This window comes from Nannobrachium achirus (genome assembly GCF_963921795.1).
Source record: "Nannobrachium achirus genome assembly, chromosome: 9".
Classification (NCBI taxonomy): Eukaryota; Metazoa; Chordata; class Actinopteri; order Myctophiformes; family Myctophidae; genus Nannobrachium; species Nannobrachium achirus.
The window spans coordinates 58,041,549-58,058,593 of NC_137818.1; the positions used below are offsets into that span (position 1 = coordinate 58,041,549).

Sequence of the window (17,045 nt, forward strand, 5' to 3'; positions counted from 1 at the left end):
TACTCAAGACAAAAAAGATTGAGAAACACTGATGTAATCAATACTGTAGGTGCACCATCTTTGCCTGGGACTGTGGGTGAAAAAAAATGAAAAAAGAAAACAGTCCAGATGTTTGCTCCTCCCAGTGTTCACTTAACTAAAGATGAGAAATGGAATCAGGTATTGTATGTCAAGTATATCATTCAAAACATTTGCAAAGCTGTAGGTGTAGGACAACAAGAATTCATATCTGCAGAATTGCTCTCAATCTTATGTACAGAACTATTGGAACTGTGACGAATTCAACTAAAGTCAACTGTAAAAGAATCTGTCGGTTCTTATTCAAATATAGCAAATAGCAGATCAGTTATTTTTGAAAAGATTTCAAAGTATAAGATTATTGTGGATTGTTACATTCTGTAGTTAGATGTTTAATTGTAAAAGGTTATTTGGAGTTTTTCTTTGAATAAAAATCATGTTCTTGTATATGGTATGTTCCAGCAGCATAACATTTTACGCTTTACTTCCACTTTCCATGTGCAGGTAAAGGTTTACATAACTAATAGTGAATATTCAAGCTATCAACTGTCAATATACTGTTGAGGATATGCATAATGGAAATACATGAGAGCAATGTTTTATTCACAATACTGCATGGTTTATGGTAACATTTTATCACAAGCAAAATACAACACAATTTAGTCCACAAGTAAAATGGAACTAAAAAGTAAAGGGAATTAAGTAAAATGTAACTCAAATCAAATCCTAAGATACATGAATGTAAATAATGGCTCATAGGATATTACTTAGTTACTTAATTCATTAAAATGTCATGTCTACCATTTAATCGCATGTAAATTTGCAAAAAAAAAGGAAATGTATAAACAGTGTCAAAGGTTTCACAGCTTATTTTCAGCTCATTTTCAAAATCAAGCGTGTTTATTTATTCACTTACTAAAACAACATATCAAGAACATAAGTTCTAAAACAAATTTTGTGCAAACTGACATTGTACTTTTAATCAAACAGTGCATTTATTTTCCAGATTGTCAAAAAGGGAAAGGGAAAGGTGGTACTGTAAGTCACTTCAAGTATCACTTTTTACAATATATTAACTTTATACAATAGTATATTATATATTATATTTTATTAGCAGCAAAATAGTCAATACTTTCAATTAAGAAGATTACCAAATACTTTTACCAAATGTAAAGAATTACGAAGAAAACATTAAAACCAACCATAGTATAAACGTCTTTCATCTATAAATTGTGAAACATTTTATTGCATAGGAATTGAGTGGGGGAGCATAAGGCTTCATTTATACGTCATCGTAGATCCCTTCCCTCGAAGCTTCTAGGATCAACCCTTTCCAGTTGAAAATAGATCATTTATAGACAACAAATATGGTGGTTAAATAAGTGGTTAATTTGACTGAACTCTAAGTCAATGGTTCTGAACCTGTGAGTTGGGACCCCCAAGGCGGTCCCCACATGGTTTTGGGGGGAGGGGTCCCCAGATGAAAGTGAAGGGCAATTTAAGGACTTTTAAGAACTTTTTAATAAAAAAAAAACTATATATAAATAAATAAGACCATTACTGGATCAAATGTAATCAAAACTATACTATAAAAACTGGTCGAACATTGGCCATATTGTCAAAAAACATAAAGAGGCAAAATAATTATGAAATTAGACAATATTTATCTGTGGAACAGAGTCAAACAAAATGTAATGCCTCCTACATTCCAAGTACTTGTCAGGGTGGGGGGTCCCCAGTTGAAATATGACTATTTTTTTTTGGGGGGGGGGGGGGGGGGGGTCGTGGCCTTTAAAAGTTGAGAACCACTGCTCTAAGGCATGGCTAGTCTGTTATATTTGGTCCTGAAAATGAGACATTGTCAGTGGATGCCACTCGTTACAGCAGTTCATGGACAGAGTTGTGAGGATCAGGAAGCTTCTGAATGTCGCAGTTTTGGAACAGATTGAAGTAAAAATTTACAATTTCTTCATAGTTCTTCTTAGAAATCCTTTCATTGATGCCGTGGATCCTGAGGAAAACAAATACCCCAAATGTTATGTTTTCCAACACATCTTGCTTGAGGCCCTTTCATGCTCCTGTTCTGAAACTATACATACTGTATGTACATACTGTATACAAGCGACTCACTTCCTCGCGAAAGACACGCAGTGGTGCCGGGCTACGAGGGAGCGCTTGTTTTGATTCATTGCATATTTACAGAGGCTACGAATGATAGTCTTAAGACTAGACTAGATATTAGTTTTAAAACTCTATATTAAGGCGTTGTAGATATGCAGATATGCGTCTTTTTCATTTTGGGGCTTTTATGCCTTCATTAAAGATTATAATAGGCTGAGTTGACAGGAAATGGGGAGAGACGGGGATCGACACACAGCAAAGGCCGTCGGGAACGGGCCTCGAACCCACGACAAGCTGTCACTCTACATTGTAGCCTACGTGGCCCGACCGCAACGCCAGCAGTCGGGGCAGAGGAGTGCGTCTATAGCAACAAACTGCAACTGGGTCACACAGCTGGATCAGAAGACTGTGTCAAGTCTTGTTGTGACCAACAGAGGAAAGTTATCCCTTGTTCTACCTCTAATCTAGCAGATGAGATGAAGCAATGTGTTGCAATGACAGCAACAGACTTGGTCGAGTAAACCGTCACTCAGCTTTGGAAAACCCTTGGAAATTCTTACCTCTGAGCATCGCCAGGTTTGAGCCAGATCGGGGCAAAGCGATAGATATCGTTGGTCAGCTCCTTGAAGTGACGGCTGTCCGTGTTCCCAATACAAATACCTGCACGTTGAATTATTTTGGATTAAAAAACAATGCACTCAGGGAGTGTAAGAAATAGAACCATCACTCACTCCACCAATGAAAAGGATCATATCCCTGGAAACATGGACACTGTCCAGTATCCACAAACATATATTTTGGAACTGTCCAAAATGGACAAATATTGTGATAAAGTATGATCAGTAATAAAATAGATATTGAAATATGAAAAACCAAAGACAAGTGTGGTACTATATTTAGGAAACCTGACGCAGGAAAACACACATGGAGAGATGTACCTGGTCAAGGTGCTACTAGCAGCCAGCAAAAAAACAATAACGAGATTGTGGTAAAGAAGTGGCTGTGCATTGCGGAGGAAATATATGTGATGGAGGGATTTACACAGACTCAGGATACAGGAAATGTTGTTTCTTGAAAAATGGGAGAAATGGACTGAATACATGACCCGGAAGAATGACACCACATAGGATTAAAATGGACTGTAATATGATGATGAAACTCATGTAGAATGTTGACCCTGTAAATGTGTGTGCATGTAAAAGAAAAAAAGAAAAAAAAAGAAAAGGATCCTATCCCATTTCCGCAGGTTCTGACCTGGTGCCACGGTGACTTGTGGAAACATGTCGAGCAGAGTTTTCTTGATGATCTGGTAACCGAAGGAGGTTTCATCGTACGGACTGACAGGCAGAGGGTCAAATCCTGACAAGAGCTCTATCTTCACGCGCTCGTCCCCAACGGTGGACCGGATCAGGTCTAGAACCTGAACAACACACATCACAGCTGCTACACATTCTCACTCCCACACTTGGCCTGAACACATTATGACGCAATATTTTATGCTTTAAATATAAAAAAATAGCAGATATACAAGCTCACAGCGCGGCACCGAGTGCCGCGCTGCAAGCTTGTAGATCTGCTATTTTTGAAAAATCGTGAAAATTAGAATTTTGACCCGATTCTATAAGTGTCTTTTGTATCCTTCTAAGGTTTTTGGAAAAAAAACTATGTTTCTATGTCAGCAATCTGGCCAGCCATCGTCAAAGAAAAGGTCCTTTTCACTTAACTGGAGCTCAGTTAGTCTGTTCTTGAGACTACTATGTCAGTGGTTCTCAAACCTTTTCATGTGAAGGACCCCCAAAATGATATTTATCTGGCCACGAACCCCCATTTCAAAATATCTAGTTCCAGGGACCACCCAGAAGCAAAATTTGAGTTACAAACGTTCACTTTGAAAATACATATATTCAAAGATTTGCACACATTTTCACGACTTTTTCAAAAATAGCAGATCTACAAGCTCGCAGCGCGGCACTCGGTGCCGCGCTGTGAGCTTGTATATCTGCTATTTTTCACTGGTTAAAGCATTCAATAATTCTAGGCCTAAATGGGTTAACAACATGGTGATGAGATGGACAACATATAATGTAACTGTACCATACCATGCCACTTTATCACAAAGGGGCTGAATCTCACCTCTTTTAGAGACTGTGCTGAATGGATACGCAGATTGACGACGGCTTCAGCGAGCGCAGGGAGGATATTGACCTGAGTGGAGGAAGGAAAATAGTTCTGATCCCTTTCCTTCATGGTAAAGATGGAAATGCTTGATGAACAGAAGGGAAAATAAATTCAAAATATAACAGATAGGAAAAGGGAGCAGCTACACATATTTTGGGGTACTAAGGGCCCATACTTACTCACTTTTACCCACTTTTAGGTGATAAGCAACTCACCTTTAGGTGGAAACGTTATCACCTAAAAGGTGAGTTGCTCATCACCTAAAACTAAAAGTGGAGAATGCATGGGCATTAAGCATCCCAGAAATAAACAAGCTCCTGAAAAGCCACCCGATCTACTATGAATCACCCCATCATTCAATGGAAAGGACTTACAGGATTCCTTTCCATTGAATTCATAGTAGATCAGATGGTAAAGCTGTTAAGTGTCCCGTAAATATATGCATCTGTAAAGCTGTGAATAACTACCTGGATACAGTCTACAGTCTACTGTCTGTTTGACCCAAAACGCTTCTTCTCTTAGAAACACGTTGTAGACTATGTATCCATGTCATTCTTCACAGCTTTTATTTTATGCCTATATATTTTTGGCACACCCAGACAGACTCAGAGCGTCAGATACTCGCGCCATCATCGTTTCAACGGCTGTAGCCGCACTGGAGGCGGCAAAACCTGTTCAGAGCTTGGTTCTATTTTGGAGTGTCGCTGCACGGCAAATGATTTGGAGCAACACAACGTGTATGTATGTTTGGTGTCACTTGATTGACCATCCTACAAACACAAATCTCTAAATGAAATGGGTGATATGAACAGACATACTCGCGTGACGTGCGTCAAGAACACTTTTAGCGTGCCTGTACAGCAGTGTTGATTTCATCGACTAAAACTATGACGAAAAATGTTTGTCGACTGTGTTTTTTACAAGCTCACAACGCGTCGCAGCTCACAACGCGTCGCGCTGCGACGCGTTGTGAGCTTGTAGATCTGCTATTTTCAGCACACAAACAAGAGTAAAATCAGTCATTACGATGCCATCAAGGCCTGCCAAAATACATTTTGGTCGACTAAATCAACTGGAGATTTAGTCGCCTAAAATCTTATGATATTTAGTCGACTAAAATTAGACTAAAACTAATACTTTTCAGGTGACTAAATTATGACTAAAACTAAATTACATTTTATTCAAAAGACTATGACTAAAACTAAATCAAAATTTGCTGTCAAAAACAACACTGCTGTACAGAAGCTTTTGCTGTAGAAACGTACCTTAACTCCTGCATTAAACATGGTGACAGCGGTGGTGGTCCGTACAAAAGCGTTGGTGTCTGGTCTTCGTTCCATCATTCTGCAAAACGAAGCATTTTTGTTCATTTATTCCCACTTACGCTTAATTAAACATAATTTTAGTCCCCCGGTGGACATTTAATTACCTGCCAATGAGTGGAGAAAACAGCCACAGGTTCGACATGATGAGTTTCAATGGAAGCCCGAACTGTTAAATCATAGAAACAGAACTGGTGATGAAAACATATTGCAAGGAGACGTCTGATTAGGGCTGTCACAATTATTACATAATCGTCTAATCGCAATTATTTGACATAATCGCAATTATTTGACATAATCGCAATTATTTTGTGATAATCGTTTACATGTTGAAAAATGTTTATATATTTTCAAACATTTAAAAATAGTGGAAATAGCAGATCTACAAGCTCACAACGCGTCGCATCGCGACGCGTTGTGAGCTTGTAGATCGGCTATTTCCACTATCAATATTCTTTTTAACTCCTCGCGATCCCCGTAGAGACCGTAGATTTCCCGCTGTACCGCGCTGCCATGCCCGTAGAGCCCGTAAAGTTTAATTAGCTTTAATCATTATGAAAGGATTAAAAGTATTAGCGCAGATTTTCGCTGATTCTGGCTCTTTAGGCCCGCCCCCCTAACTGTATCCGGTCATTTCTGGTCTGGACCGGATCTAAGCTTTCCGTATCCGGTCTGAGCCTGGGCCATAGTCCCGCCTCCGTTGGTTTACAGTGTAACAGAGGAGAAAGCTACTCGGCGATGGAACACTCGTTTTTCAATCGGATTTTTGCGTTTGGAAACTTTGATCCAGTCTCTACACGCCTGGATTATGATCCCCGCACATATCGTGCGTTTTGTGCGCGAACGTGTCCACGTGTTACCATAGCGCACAGTTGGCTTTTTTCAATGCTTTTTCATGTAAACACTGGCTGATAAGCAGAGATACAGCGTGGCAACGGATATGTCTTTTTCAATGGGGTTTTTTGTATTCGAAAGCTTGTCACCGAGTCTACACGTCTACTAGATGAGTCGCGCACAGATTGTGCACGATGCGTGCGCGTGCCCACGCTAAAAGGTAAGGACAATTTGGCAGCTGCTTACTACAGCTATGTTTAAAATGGCAGAGAAAAAGTTAAAGTGTAAAGTTGTCAAATATGTCCTTCATTTCTTTGTATATTTAGGTTATGTGTCATATCTGCCAAGTGCAACCTACAAGCCAAACAGAAATTGTCAACAACAAAACCACAATTAAATTGTTAATCGCAATTATTTGAGTGACAAAGAATCGCCATGTAAAAAAATGTCATAATCGTGACAGCCCTACGTCTGATGTCGCATGACTGGTTAGCAGGTATACAGCGGTGTCTTGCCTTATGAGCCAAATGTTCAAAGGTTCCGCGTTCAGGTCCATGTCCAAACAGTCTAGGCATGGGGTTCTCCTCTAGCCTGAAAACACAGCAAGAGACAGTCTTGGATATTACTAATTTATCCATCAGCTCAATAGCAAGGAAACCTTTAGAGGTTGTGCAGTTGAGCCAAGTGGCTTTCTGCCTACTGTAAGTTTGTTTTCAGCTCCCTCTAGAGGATACACTGGGGAAATAAACTCTACATGTTGTAGACCAAAATTTGAATGGTTTTATTGCAGCACCTTTTCACAGCGGTAGCCAAGATACCAATGCAGCTCTCACTGGGAGGCATGGAGGAATGACCTGGAAGTGTAGACACACTCAGCTTCACTGTCGCGCTACCTTTCTCACTTACACCAATCCTGCAAAACACGCACAGAGAGAGAGAGAGATTTCAAGATGTTAATGTAATGCATCTGCCAATAATGTAATGCATCTTCAACTAGAAATACTGTTCCTACGAAACAGTGTGGGCTCGCTCGTGACTATATTCTGCAGTGTGCTAACTGTCATGTGAAGCTTTTCTACTGTCTGCGACGGAACTCACTATATTATATAAATAATGAAGATAACATAGTGTTCTTGCCTTTCAGGCAAGCTCACAATAATGAGGATAATATAGTGTTCTCGCCTTTCAGGCGAGCCCACAATAACTAAAATAAAAACTCTTAATCAAATAAATTGTTCTTCATTTCTTATGTTTGCCAACGTGACTACAGGTATATTCTGCAGCGTGCTAACTGGCATGTGAAGCTCAACCAATACTTCAGCTAACACCACTCCCAGATTTGTTTCCACCAATTGCGCCTTGCCTTTGTACTGTCTGTGGCAGAAATATGCAGCGGAACTCACTATATAAATAATGAGGATAACATAGTGTTCTCGCCTTTCAGGCGAGCCCACAATAAGTCAAGGATGTCTCCAGCTCTGACATGTGTTTCTATCTCTACTTTTATAGTGGGGTGATTAAACTGTGTAACAATGGCTGCACTATTACACAAACTGTGTTTCGCCATGGCTCTAAATAACAGGAAGTGTGGAACAATGGCTGTGTTGCTTTGTTCTAGAATGTACTGTATGTCGGCGATGCTTCCTCACAGAGCAGCGGGTCCGTCCACACCGCTGATGACTCCATCCAGGACCGCCAGACCCTCGTCCAGGACGAACGCCAGCCGCACGCCGCGTTGTTTCAGCAAGCGCGCTATGCTCATGGCCCCCTGGTAACCTGACACCTTTACCCAAACATACAGACACGTGTTACTTAGATGTCGTTTCTATTCTCACTTTCTCAGTGACGTTTTGAATGTCAGAGAGGGAAAATAAGTGCGACATTAGTGCGCCTTTGTTCATTATTGGTTAACGTACCTCCTCGTCGTGTCCCATGCCGATGTAAAAACCCCTGCGTGGTTGGTAGCCTTTCACCAGCAAGTACTCCAGAGCCTGGAGAATTCCCTGGAGGAAAAGAAGTGTTATTCTCTGTAGACTGACATAGGAAAGGCATTCAACAAAAAAATATTTGTTTAGTCAAGTAGGCTACTATAATTTTTGAGGGTGGGGCGGCCGTGGTTAGTGAGCCCGCCTGGGGAGCCAGAGCCCCTGGTTGTCCCAGGTACGATCCAGGCCACGCCAGCAATGTGTCGATGTGTGACTCAGAGCTGCGTAGAATGGCTGCTGCTCTCAATGCTCCTAGTTGTTATAGGATAGGTAAATGCAGAGGACGAATTTCACCTGCATATATACAGTATACGCACGCACGCACGCACGCACACTAGGGCACTAGGACGAAAAAGTCGACAAGTCGACTTCATTACACAAGTCGACTTCCACCAGAGAAAGTCGAAGTTGAAAAAAGAAAAAATAATAATACTCTCTATTGTGAAAATAGCAGATCTACATGCTCACAACGCCTCACGATGCGAGGCGTTGTGAGCATGTAGATTGTCTATTTTCACAATTTCTGCCTCTATATATTTGACAATTTGGACAATGTTTAATTTGTCATTTTAGAGGTATTAAAAAGTCCTTAAATTGGCACTTTAGAAATGTGAAGATACCCTCTATACACTTAAACGTTATGTTGGTTTGTTTACAGTTGAGTGAGAAAACAATGTTGCACATTGAGTTAATCATCTGGGGACCCCCCAAAATAATTGAGGGGTCGTGTGTGATGTGATGACGTCATCAAACAATAAAGTCGACTTCAACTCAACTTTTTACTGAGTCAAGTCGACTTACAAAAATCACAAGTCGCTAATGCCCTAACGCACACACCATTTCTTACCATAAGAGACTGCTTGTCATCAATGGTCCCTCTGCCATAAATGAAACCATCCATCTCCTTGGCAGAGAAGGGTGGAGCATCCCAGCCGTCGGCCTCGGACGCAGGAACCACGTCGATGTGGGCCAACAGCATGTAAGGCAGAAGACCAGGCTGGGTACCCGCCACCCATAACAGGTGGCTGTAGTTGGCAACGATCTCATGCTGGACCAGGCCCGAGGAAAAGACTGTTGGAAAGGCTGAAACGAGGAGAGACGCGTACAGAACTGTTCAACTTTATCTCCCTTTTGGGCATAATTGCAAACAGTAATCATGGACAACTAAAATGTATTTTGGCCACGGACCTCCATCGGAAAAGGTTTTGCCAGGGACCCCCAGAACCAGAAGAGAAGATTTATGTTAAAATAAATGTATCAAAATGATTCTACATGTTCGATATTTTTCAACAAGCTTTTTGTACAAGCTATTACTCAAGAAATTGTATAAAACAGTATATACATTTTCTTTTCTGTAAGATGTGGTAGGATAAACATAAACAACCGTTCCTTGTTTAGGCTATCTGGCAATGAAGGTTCATTTCGTTACCTTTCCTCAGAAAAGTGTTGAACTCCAGCAGTGCGGTGGTGTTGAGTTCTGTCTCTGAGGTGGACACGGTGGGAATCCGGATCGATTCTGAACAACAACAAGCATTGGAAAGCAATGATTATTACAAGGACAATAACAAGATAAATCCCTGGCTGTGATAGTTTGGGATCAAGGCTGAATCCTACTCCTAAAGTACCACGCTCCCCAAAAAGAACAGATCTTCAAGCTGTCAACGGGTCCCACTGCTATGTGTTAATACTGTAAATCAGTTCTTTTTTTGGCAAGCGAGTGAAGGGACATAACATAAATAACTCAAAGTGGGGCCCGGCGGGGGGTCCTTGAGGGAGTTCCAGGGGGTCCCCAGCTAAATGATAAGTAAGGAACCAAATGGACCCTTATGGGTATGTAACTGAAAGAGTTCACATAGTTAGGAACCAAATGGACCCTTATGGGTATGTAACTGAAAGAGTTCACATAGTTAGGAACCAAATGGACCCTTATGGATCTGTATTCAAATGGAACGAAATGGGGGGCAGACCTCCATTCAGAAACACCCTGAGGTTAGGGTTTAGAATAATGGAAGTCAATCTTCAGAATGGCAATGTTTCTGAATGGAGATGTGGCTTCCATAGCCTAATGCAAGTCAAACTGGGGGTCCTTGAAATTAAAATGGTTGAGAATCACTGCTAGAGCAGAACTCTTATGGGGTCCCTGGCATATCTTTTCTCATTAGCCCACGGGCTAATAAGTTTGGGGTCCTTGACATGAAAAAGAAACTTGACAAAAAGCCGGGGGCGTTGCACTATATTCTAGATATTCTAGACTCGAACAGGTTATTATCCTCGTCTGACCAGACTTTCTGCTGTACCTGTGGAAAGCCTGGTTTCGATTCCAAATTAACCGGTGTGTTCCGGTCTAAAGCCCGCCTACTGTATCCGGTCACCTAAACACACACATGCATTGCAGGCACCGTTTCCGTATCCGCTCTGGACCCAGGCCGGATCTGCAATCTGCTAAGTGAACCGAGCAGCTCCGCCTGGAACGGGTCATGGAGTGCACATTAACGTTACGTTTAGTCACTTTATTGTATTCTACTGGCTCAAAACAACATAAAAGTCAACGCAAGCACCTTTAAAAATAGCGAGTTGTTCTTCCCTCTGGCGCTGGGTTATGTCTGCCGACAGGGTGTTGGTCTTCTCCCAGTGAGCGAGCTGAAGTCCAACGTTTACATCCAGTGACAGCGTCCTGATGGTGATGATCATCAACAACACCAGAAGAATAAATAACAAGCTACAAGCGACGATCTTTAAGAATCTACAGAATTTGAATTTTGTTCCACGGTCTGTCATTTTGCGTTTGTTGTTGCTGGTGTTCAAGCTGCAGACAGCACTGCTCTCTTGTCTCTGTATCTGCAGACTGCACTGCAGAGTAAAGCATGGGGGTTTTGTTATAGCGACACCTGCTGGCCTGAAAGCAGACAAAACAACAACCTATGAACTCAGGCCTGTAGCTAATATTCTGCCAACTCCTGTCCTGTTATACAATAATTGTGGCCTTGCCTTGCTGTCATCTCATCTGACTTTGCCCCCAGTCAGAAATGACAATAGACTGAATACACACAACCTGACAATATAATATTGTAATATAAGTTAACTCTTGGTGGTTGTGTCTAGTCAGGAGCAGAGGCATGTTCTTTGATGATTTATTGTAAACTAAAATCACGTGAATTAGAGAAATAGAACCAGCACAGTCAAATGCTCCAATACAGTTTTAGAGCCTGGGCTCTTCCTCAGTCGTCCTGCGGGTTCTATTCTTCCAACTAGAAATACTGTTCCTTCGAAACAGTGTGGGCTCGATTCCAACCCAACAAATAGGATACTTTAAGGTACTGTAAGGTACAGTACCTTACAGTATTGTACTGTACCTTACTATACTGTACTGCACCTTACTGTACTGTACTGTACTGTACTGTACTGTACTGTAACTTACTGTACTGTACTTTACTGTACTCTACTGTACTGTACTTTACTGTATTCTACTGTAACTTACTGTACTTTACTGTACTCTACTGTACCTTACTGTACTGTACTCTACTGTACCTTACTGTACTGTACTGTACCTTACTGTACTATACTATACTGTACTCTACTGTACCGTACTGTACCTTACTGTACTGTACTCTACTGTACCTTACTATACTGTACTTTACTGTACTCTACTGTACTTTACTGTACTCCACTGTACCTTACTGTACTTTATTCTACTTTACTGTACTTTATTGTACTTTACTGTACTCTACTGTACCTTACTGTACTGTATTGTACTTTACTGTACCTTACTGTACTGTACTCTACTGTACCTTTCTGTACTGTACCTTTCTGTACCTTACTGTACTTTACTGTACTCTACTGAACCTTACTGTACTTTTACTGTACTCTACTGAACCTTACTGTACTGTACATATTCTATGTGTTCTAGATCTACATTTTTGATTCTGTGTTTGGGAACCAGCAACTGTCAAATGGACTCCAACTGTAGTGGAGTATATTGAGTGCATATACTGTAGGCTAACAATCCCAGATCACATCTGTCCTCCACTATGTCTATAACCAAGGCGTTCTTCTATGTGGCCACTCCAGACTGAGGAGTGGAGCATGGCTTTTATTGTGTTTGTGGATCTGACTTGGAAATGCATTGGTTTTGATATCTCCCTGACAACCAACAACAACCACTAATATGGCTGACTGTCCCTGCGGGCTCTAGGATATATGGCTATGGGATTTACATCCCATCGCCCGGACTTGATTCTTGATCACAGCTGTGTAATCAGTAGAGTGGAGAGGGACATTTATTTATAGTTTTAACTATAACTATAGTTTTATACATCACACAGCTTAGACATTTGGATCAAATCAGAGAGCAGACCTGTGTGAACGCAATGATATAGATAGCATATCTGAAGTGTGAACACTGCAGCCACAGCGCCTTAACATAAACATGGGTCTATTATCCTTCTCTCCACTCTACTAAACCCATTGGAAATGCATTGGGTGCTTAAAGTTAAACATTTTTATTTTTTTATATTTATACTACAAAACATTTCAAAACCAAAAGTACAAGCACACGTGTCCTCAGTAAGCTGAACACATAAAAATTTGAATGGTGTTGAAAGGTGTAAGCGTTTAAGAGATGAAGCGCGCCAAAGTTTTGAGGAGATACACATATAGCTATAAATAAATAATGAAGATAACATACGTGTGCTCGCCTTCCAGGCGAGCCCACAATAATCACATCTTAACCTAGCTCTGGTCCATAGCGTTAGAGAACTCCACTAACGCTATGGACCAGAGCTCTTCTTAACCCAGCACGCAGGTAGGCCTACCCCAAAAAGTGATGTTGGTATTCTATCAGCTTTTTATAAACCAAATGTATTGCACTCCTGGACTGCAGAGGTCAACATGTTCACATACAACCAGTTACTGTTTACTTCAGTTTATTTAGGTCCCATTTTAGACAAACAGCATAGTACGGTATAGGCCTACACACAGTTGTCAGCAAGCACTTTAAAAATGGTCTGAAAACTGTCATCAGATTTGAGTCAAACCACTGCACTGCTGTGACCCTGCTGAAGCCTACTTGATGTAATAGGGTCAGCCACAGCCACGCCTTCTGCATGTGGATATGGAGATCAACATGATCCCAATTGTTTAGGCCAGGGGTCTTCAACAGGGGGTCCGGGACCCCTAGGGGGTCCCCAGAGTTACAACAGGGGGTCCTACAAATCTTTGAGTGATAGAAACCTTTTTTTCTCCTTTTTTATATTAACCACTTGAACCCTAGCGTCCATATTCTGAGAACTTTAGCCAAAAATAGCAGATCTACAAGCTCGTAGATCGACTATTTTCGGCAAAGAGGTTTGGTGTAAACGGGAAAAAGATGAGACTAAGTACAGAGTAAAAGGTCAAGTTTATTAGGTAATGACGGCTCAAATGGTTTAATATCTGAAAACACAAATTGACATGAATCCAAAATACACTGATGATCGTGCTGTCAAACGATGAAACTATATACTAAAAGGTTGTGGGGGGGTCCCTGCTTCATCTCTCTCTCAACTAAGGGGTCCTTGGCCTGAAAACGTTGAAGACCTTAGGCTGATTTGTGACAGCTTCAACTTGTCGTGACTTAAAGAAATTAAGTTGGGTTTCTATATCTGGAAGAAATCTCTTTCTTTTAATGAAATAATTGATTTTGAATGTCACTCTCAGATTGCCATTAGATAATGGATAATTTAGGGGAACTAGAAAGTGCACAAATCTCCACCAGGACACATGCCACATCAAAAACATAATCTCTCCCCAGCAGAGATTGTATTGTATTGTATACTCTGTAATATGGCAAGGGTTGCTGTCCCTGAATGTCTAATGTCCCTCTCTCGTCTTTATTCCCCCTGGCCTCTGTCTTCCTCCCTATTCTCAATAACTAGAAGCTTGCGGCCAAGCGTCTAGGTCGGGGGCCGGCATACTCGGGAATGATGTAAATAGAAAATTAATGCTCCACCTTTTAATGCAAACCCCATTTGTCATAGGTCCCGTTTTGACCATATGTTTGCCTGGGGGCATTTATGCCCATATATGGAGATATCTGTCTGTGTGCGTCCATTTTATGCCATATATATGGTTGTAGCCTGGGTGCCAGCCTGTTCGCTCTCATTGGCATCTCATTGGCTAAGGGCCCTACCTTTGTACTGTCGAGGAGAACTTGACTAAACTGACGTAATAGGTTACGTAATTTTTGAGGAGAACTTGATAGATAAATAATGAAGATAACAACAATGGTTTATAGTCTGTGAGAGTAGCTACATGCACACAGAACAGAAATGGCTACACGAAGAGAGTCCAGATCGACCTCAAGGCCTGGGAGCTCTGCTGGTGGAACCGTGGGCTCTCCTATCAAGCTGATCCAGATCGAAGGACTGGTGGCGCTGAAGATCATCAAACACCAGGAGATGCAGGCTGGTGAGGAGGTCCAGGGCGTCCTGCTAGGCCTGCTGGTAGATGACTGCCTTGAGATCACCAACTGTTTCCCTTCTCAGCAACCCCCCGGGGATGATGCAGAATTCGACGAAATACAATACCAGATGGAGTTTATGCGTTCGCTGCGCCACGTCAACATCGACCATCTGCATGTGGGCTGGTACCAGTCCACCCATTATGGCACCTACATCAGCCGGGTGCTGGTCGAAAGCCAGTTCAACTACCAGCACGACATTGAGGAGTCGGTAGTGCTCATCTATGACCCTTTAAAGACTGCCCAGGGCTCCCTGTCCCTCAAGGCCTTCAGGCTGACCCCTAAACTTATGGAGATCTGGGGGAAGGAATTTTCACCCGAGGGCTTGAGGAAGGCCAACATTGGATTCGAGCAGATGTTCGAAGAGGTGCCCATCGTGTTCAAGAACTCCCACCTTATCAACGTGCTCATGTGGGAGCTGGAGGAGAAGTCACTGGCGGCTGACAAGCACGAGGTGCTCAACCTCTCCAGCAGTAACTACATGGAGAAGAGTCTGCAGCTACTGATGGACAGAGTGGATGACATGAACCAGGATATTGGCAAATACAACACCTACAGCCGCCAACTTGCCAGGCAGCAGCAGACCCAACAGAGACGGCAGCAGGAGAATGCCCAGAGGCAGAACAGAGGAGAGCCACCACTGCCCGACGAGGACAACAAGTTAAAGGCATTTCAGCCCCCACCGCGCATTGACACCCTGGTCATTGCAGGGCAAATTAACAATTACTGCCAGAGCGTGAAGGAATCTGCCTCCCAGAACCTTGGGAAGCTGTTTATGACAGAGGCTCTTCAAGGCCACAAAAGCAGCTAAGAGGAGGACAGATGGAGATAAGAGATGATGGAAGTCCTCAGCCTACAATGGTGAAGTGCTGCTCTGGGAATGTGTATCCTTCAGTTATGTTTGGGGGCTTTTCTTGACTTTAATCAAAGCCCAAAGTGCGTTGAGAGACGGGGAGAAGGAGGGAGTGGCATGCAGCAAAGGTCTGCCGGGCCTGGAAATCGCCATCAGGCATAAGAGCCTACAGTATGTGGTTAAAGGAGTAGTTCACCCTCAACATGACTTTTTTTCCTATTGATTACTCATGCCATGGAGACTTGAATTCAATAATACCTTTTTGTATGTTTTGCGTTCCTAATACAAAAATGTAATTCTAGTAAATGTACCCCCATTGATTCCAGATGGGGACCCCAATGCATTCGGGTCCCCATTCGGAATCAATGGGGGTACATTTATTGTAATAATATTTTTGTCTTAGGAATGCGACAAAAACAAAACACATTATGGAGACTACCGTATGTTAGTCTCCATGGTTTGAGTAATCAATAGGGGAGAAAAAAAAGTCATTTTGGGGGTGAACTACTCCTTTAAACACTGCTATTGGCACCCCTGGACCTCCATCTCCGATTCTAAAAGATTTGTGGGCATCACTTTTTTTTAAATATAACATAAACAAAACATTTGCACCTCCAGGGAACGGGTAATGGTGTACACTGTGCTGTGACAGCACAGACCGTACTCTGGAAATGCTTCATGAAACATTCCGAGACTACATTAAAGTTTAGCATGCTGAAATAGAAGCCATTGTTCTTGCATTAATTACAAAAATAACATAAAAAAGGTTTGAAATCTAGTTTGAAATGACCTAGTCTCGCGTGGCCAGACTGTTGCCTCCGCGATTTGCAAATGCTCCCATTCGGAGATTGTGGAATAGTTGTCTGGCTACGCAAGACTAGAAATGACCCCCACCTTTATACTGATGTCATTCACTGGCTAGGCACGTTTCGGAGCTGTCCACAGCACTAAGAGCGAGTACAAAGAAAAGGTGCCATCTTATGAGCATTATATAAGTTAAGCCTTTTAACAACAGGCATTGTTATGCAGGCCTGAGTGTGTACTGCTGTCTGCCATTGTCTGTTATGGTTCTTGTACTGCAGTGTGGTGCCTCTTTATCTATTATTGTTTGGCAAAGAGCTGTGAAAGGAATAATCCCCTTCAGTCAACCCTTTAACTTCAAACCCCCCATTGGTAAACCGCTCCATAGAGTGGCAGGGTGTGTGTCTGTAGCCACTTTTTCCTCAGCGTTTTACCAT

General features: G+C 42.0%; 2 protein-coding genes across 2 annotated transcripts; one reads left to right on the plus strand and one right to left on the minus strand.

Moving 5' to 3' along the window:
• Positions 1 to 594: 594 nt before the first annotated feature.
• On the minus strand, positions 595 to 11,285 carry LOC308291428 (N-fatty-acyl-amino acid synthase/hydrolase PM20D1.2-like). Its single transcript, XM_080733437.1, has 13 exons — positions 11,017 to 11,285; positions 9,888 to 9,974; positions 9,306 to 9,541; positions 8,390 to 8,476; positions 8,123 to 8,256; positions 7,267 to 7,386; positions 6,989 to 7,064; positions 5,747 to 5,808; positions 5,583 to 5,661; positions 4,273 to 4,344; positions 3,394 to 3,559; positions 2,700 to 2,799; positions 595 to 2,029 (listed from the first exon to the last, which is right to left on the minus strand). The coding sequence occupies exons 1-13, from the start codon at positions 11,234 to 11,236 to the stop codon at positions 1,897 to 1,899; spliced, it is 1,572 nt and encodes a 523-aa protein (XP_080589563.1). The 5' UTR covers positions 11,237 to 11,285; the 3' UTR covers positions 595 to 1,896.
• Positions 11,286 to 14,763: 3,478 nt separating this feature from the next.
• Positions 14,764 to 15,765, plus strand: LOC308291024 (eukaryotic translation initiation factor 3 subunit H-like; the record flags this gene model as incomplete). The annotated part of the gene is made up of 1 exon (XM_080732939.1): positions 14,764 to 15,765. The coding sequence occupies one exon, from the start codon at positions 14,764 to 14,766 to the stop codon at positions 15,763 to 15,765; it is 1,002 nt and encodes a 333-aa protein (XP_080589065.1).
• Between the last annotated feature and the right edge of the window lie 1,280 nt (positions 15,766 to 17,045).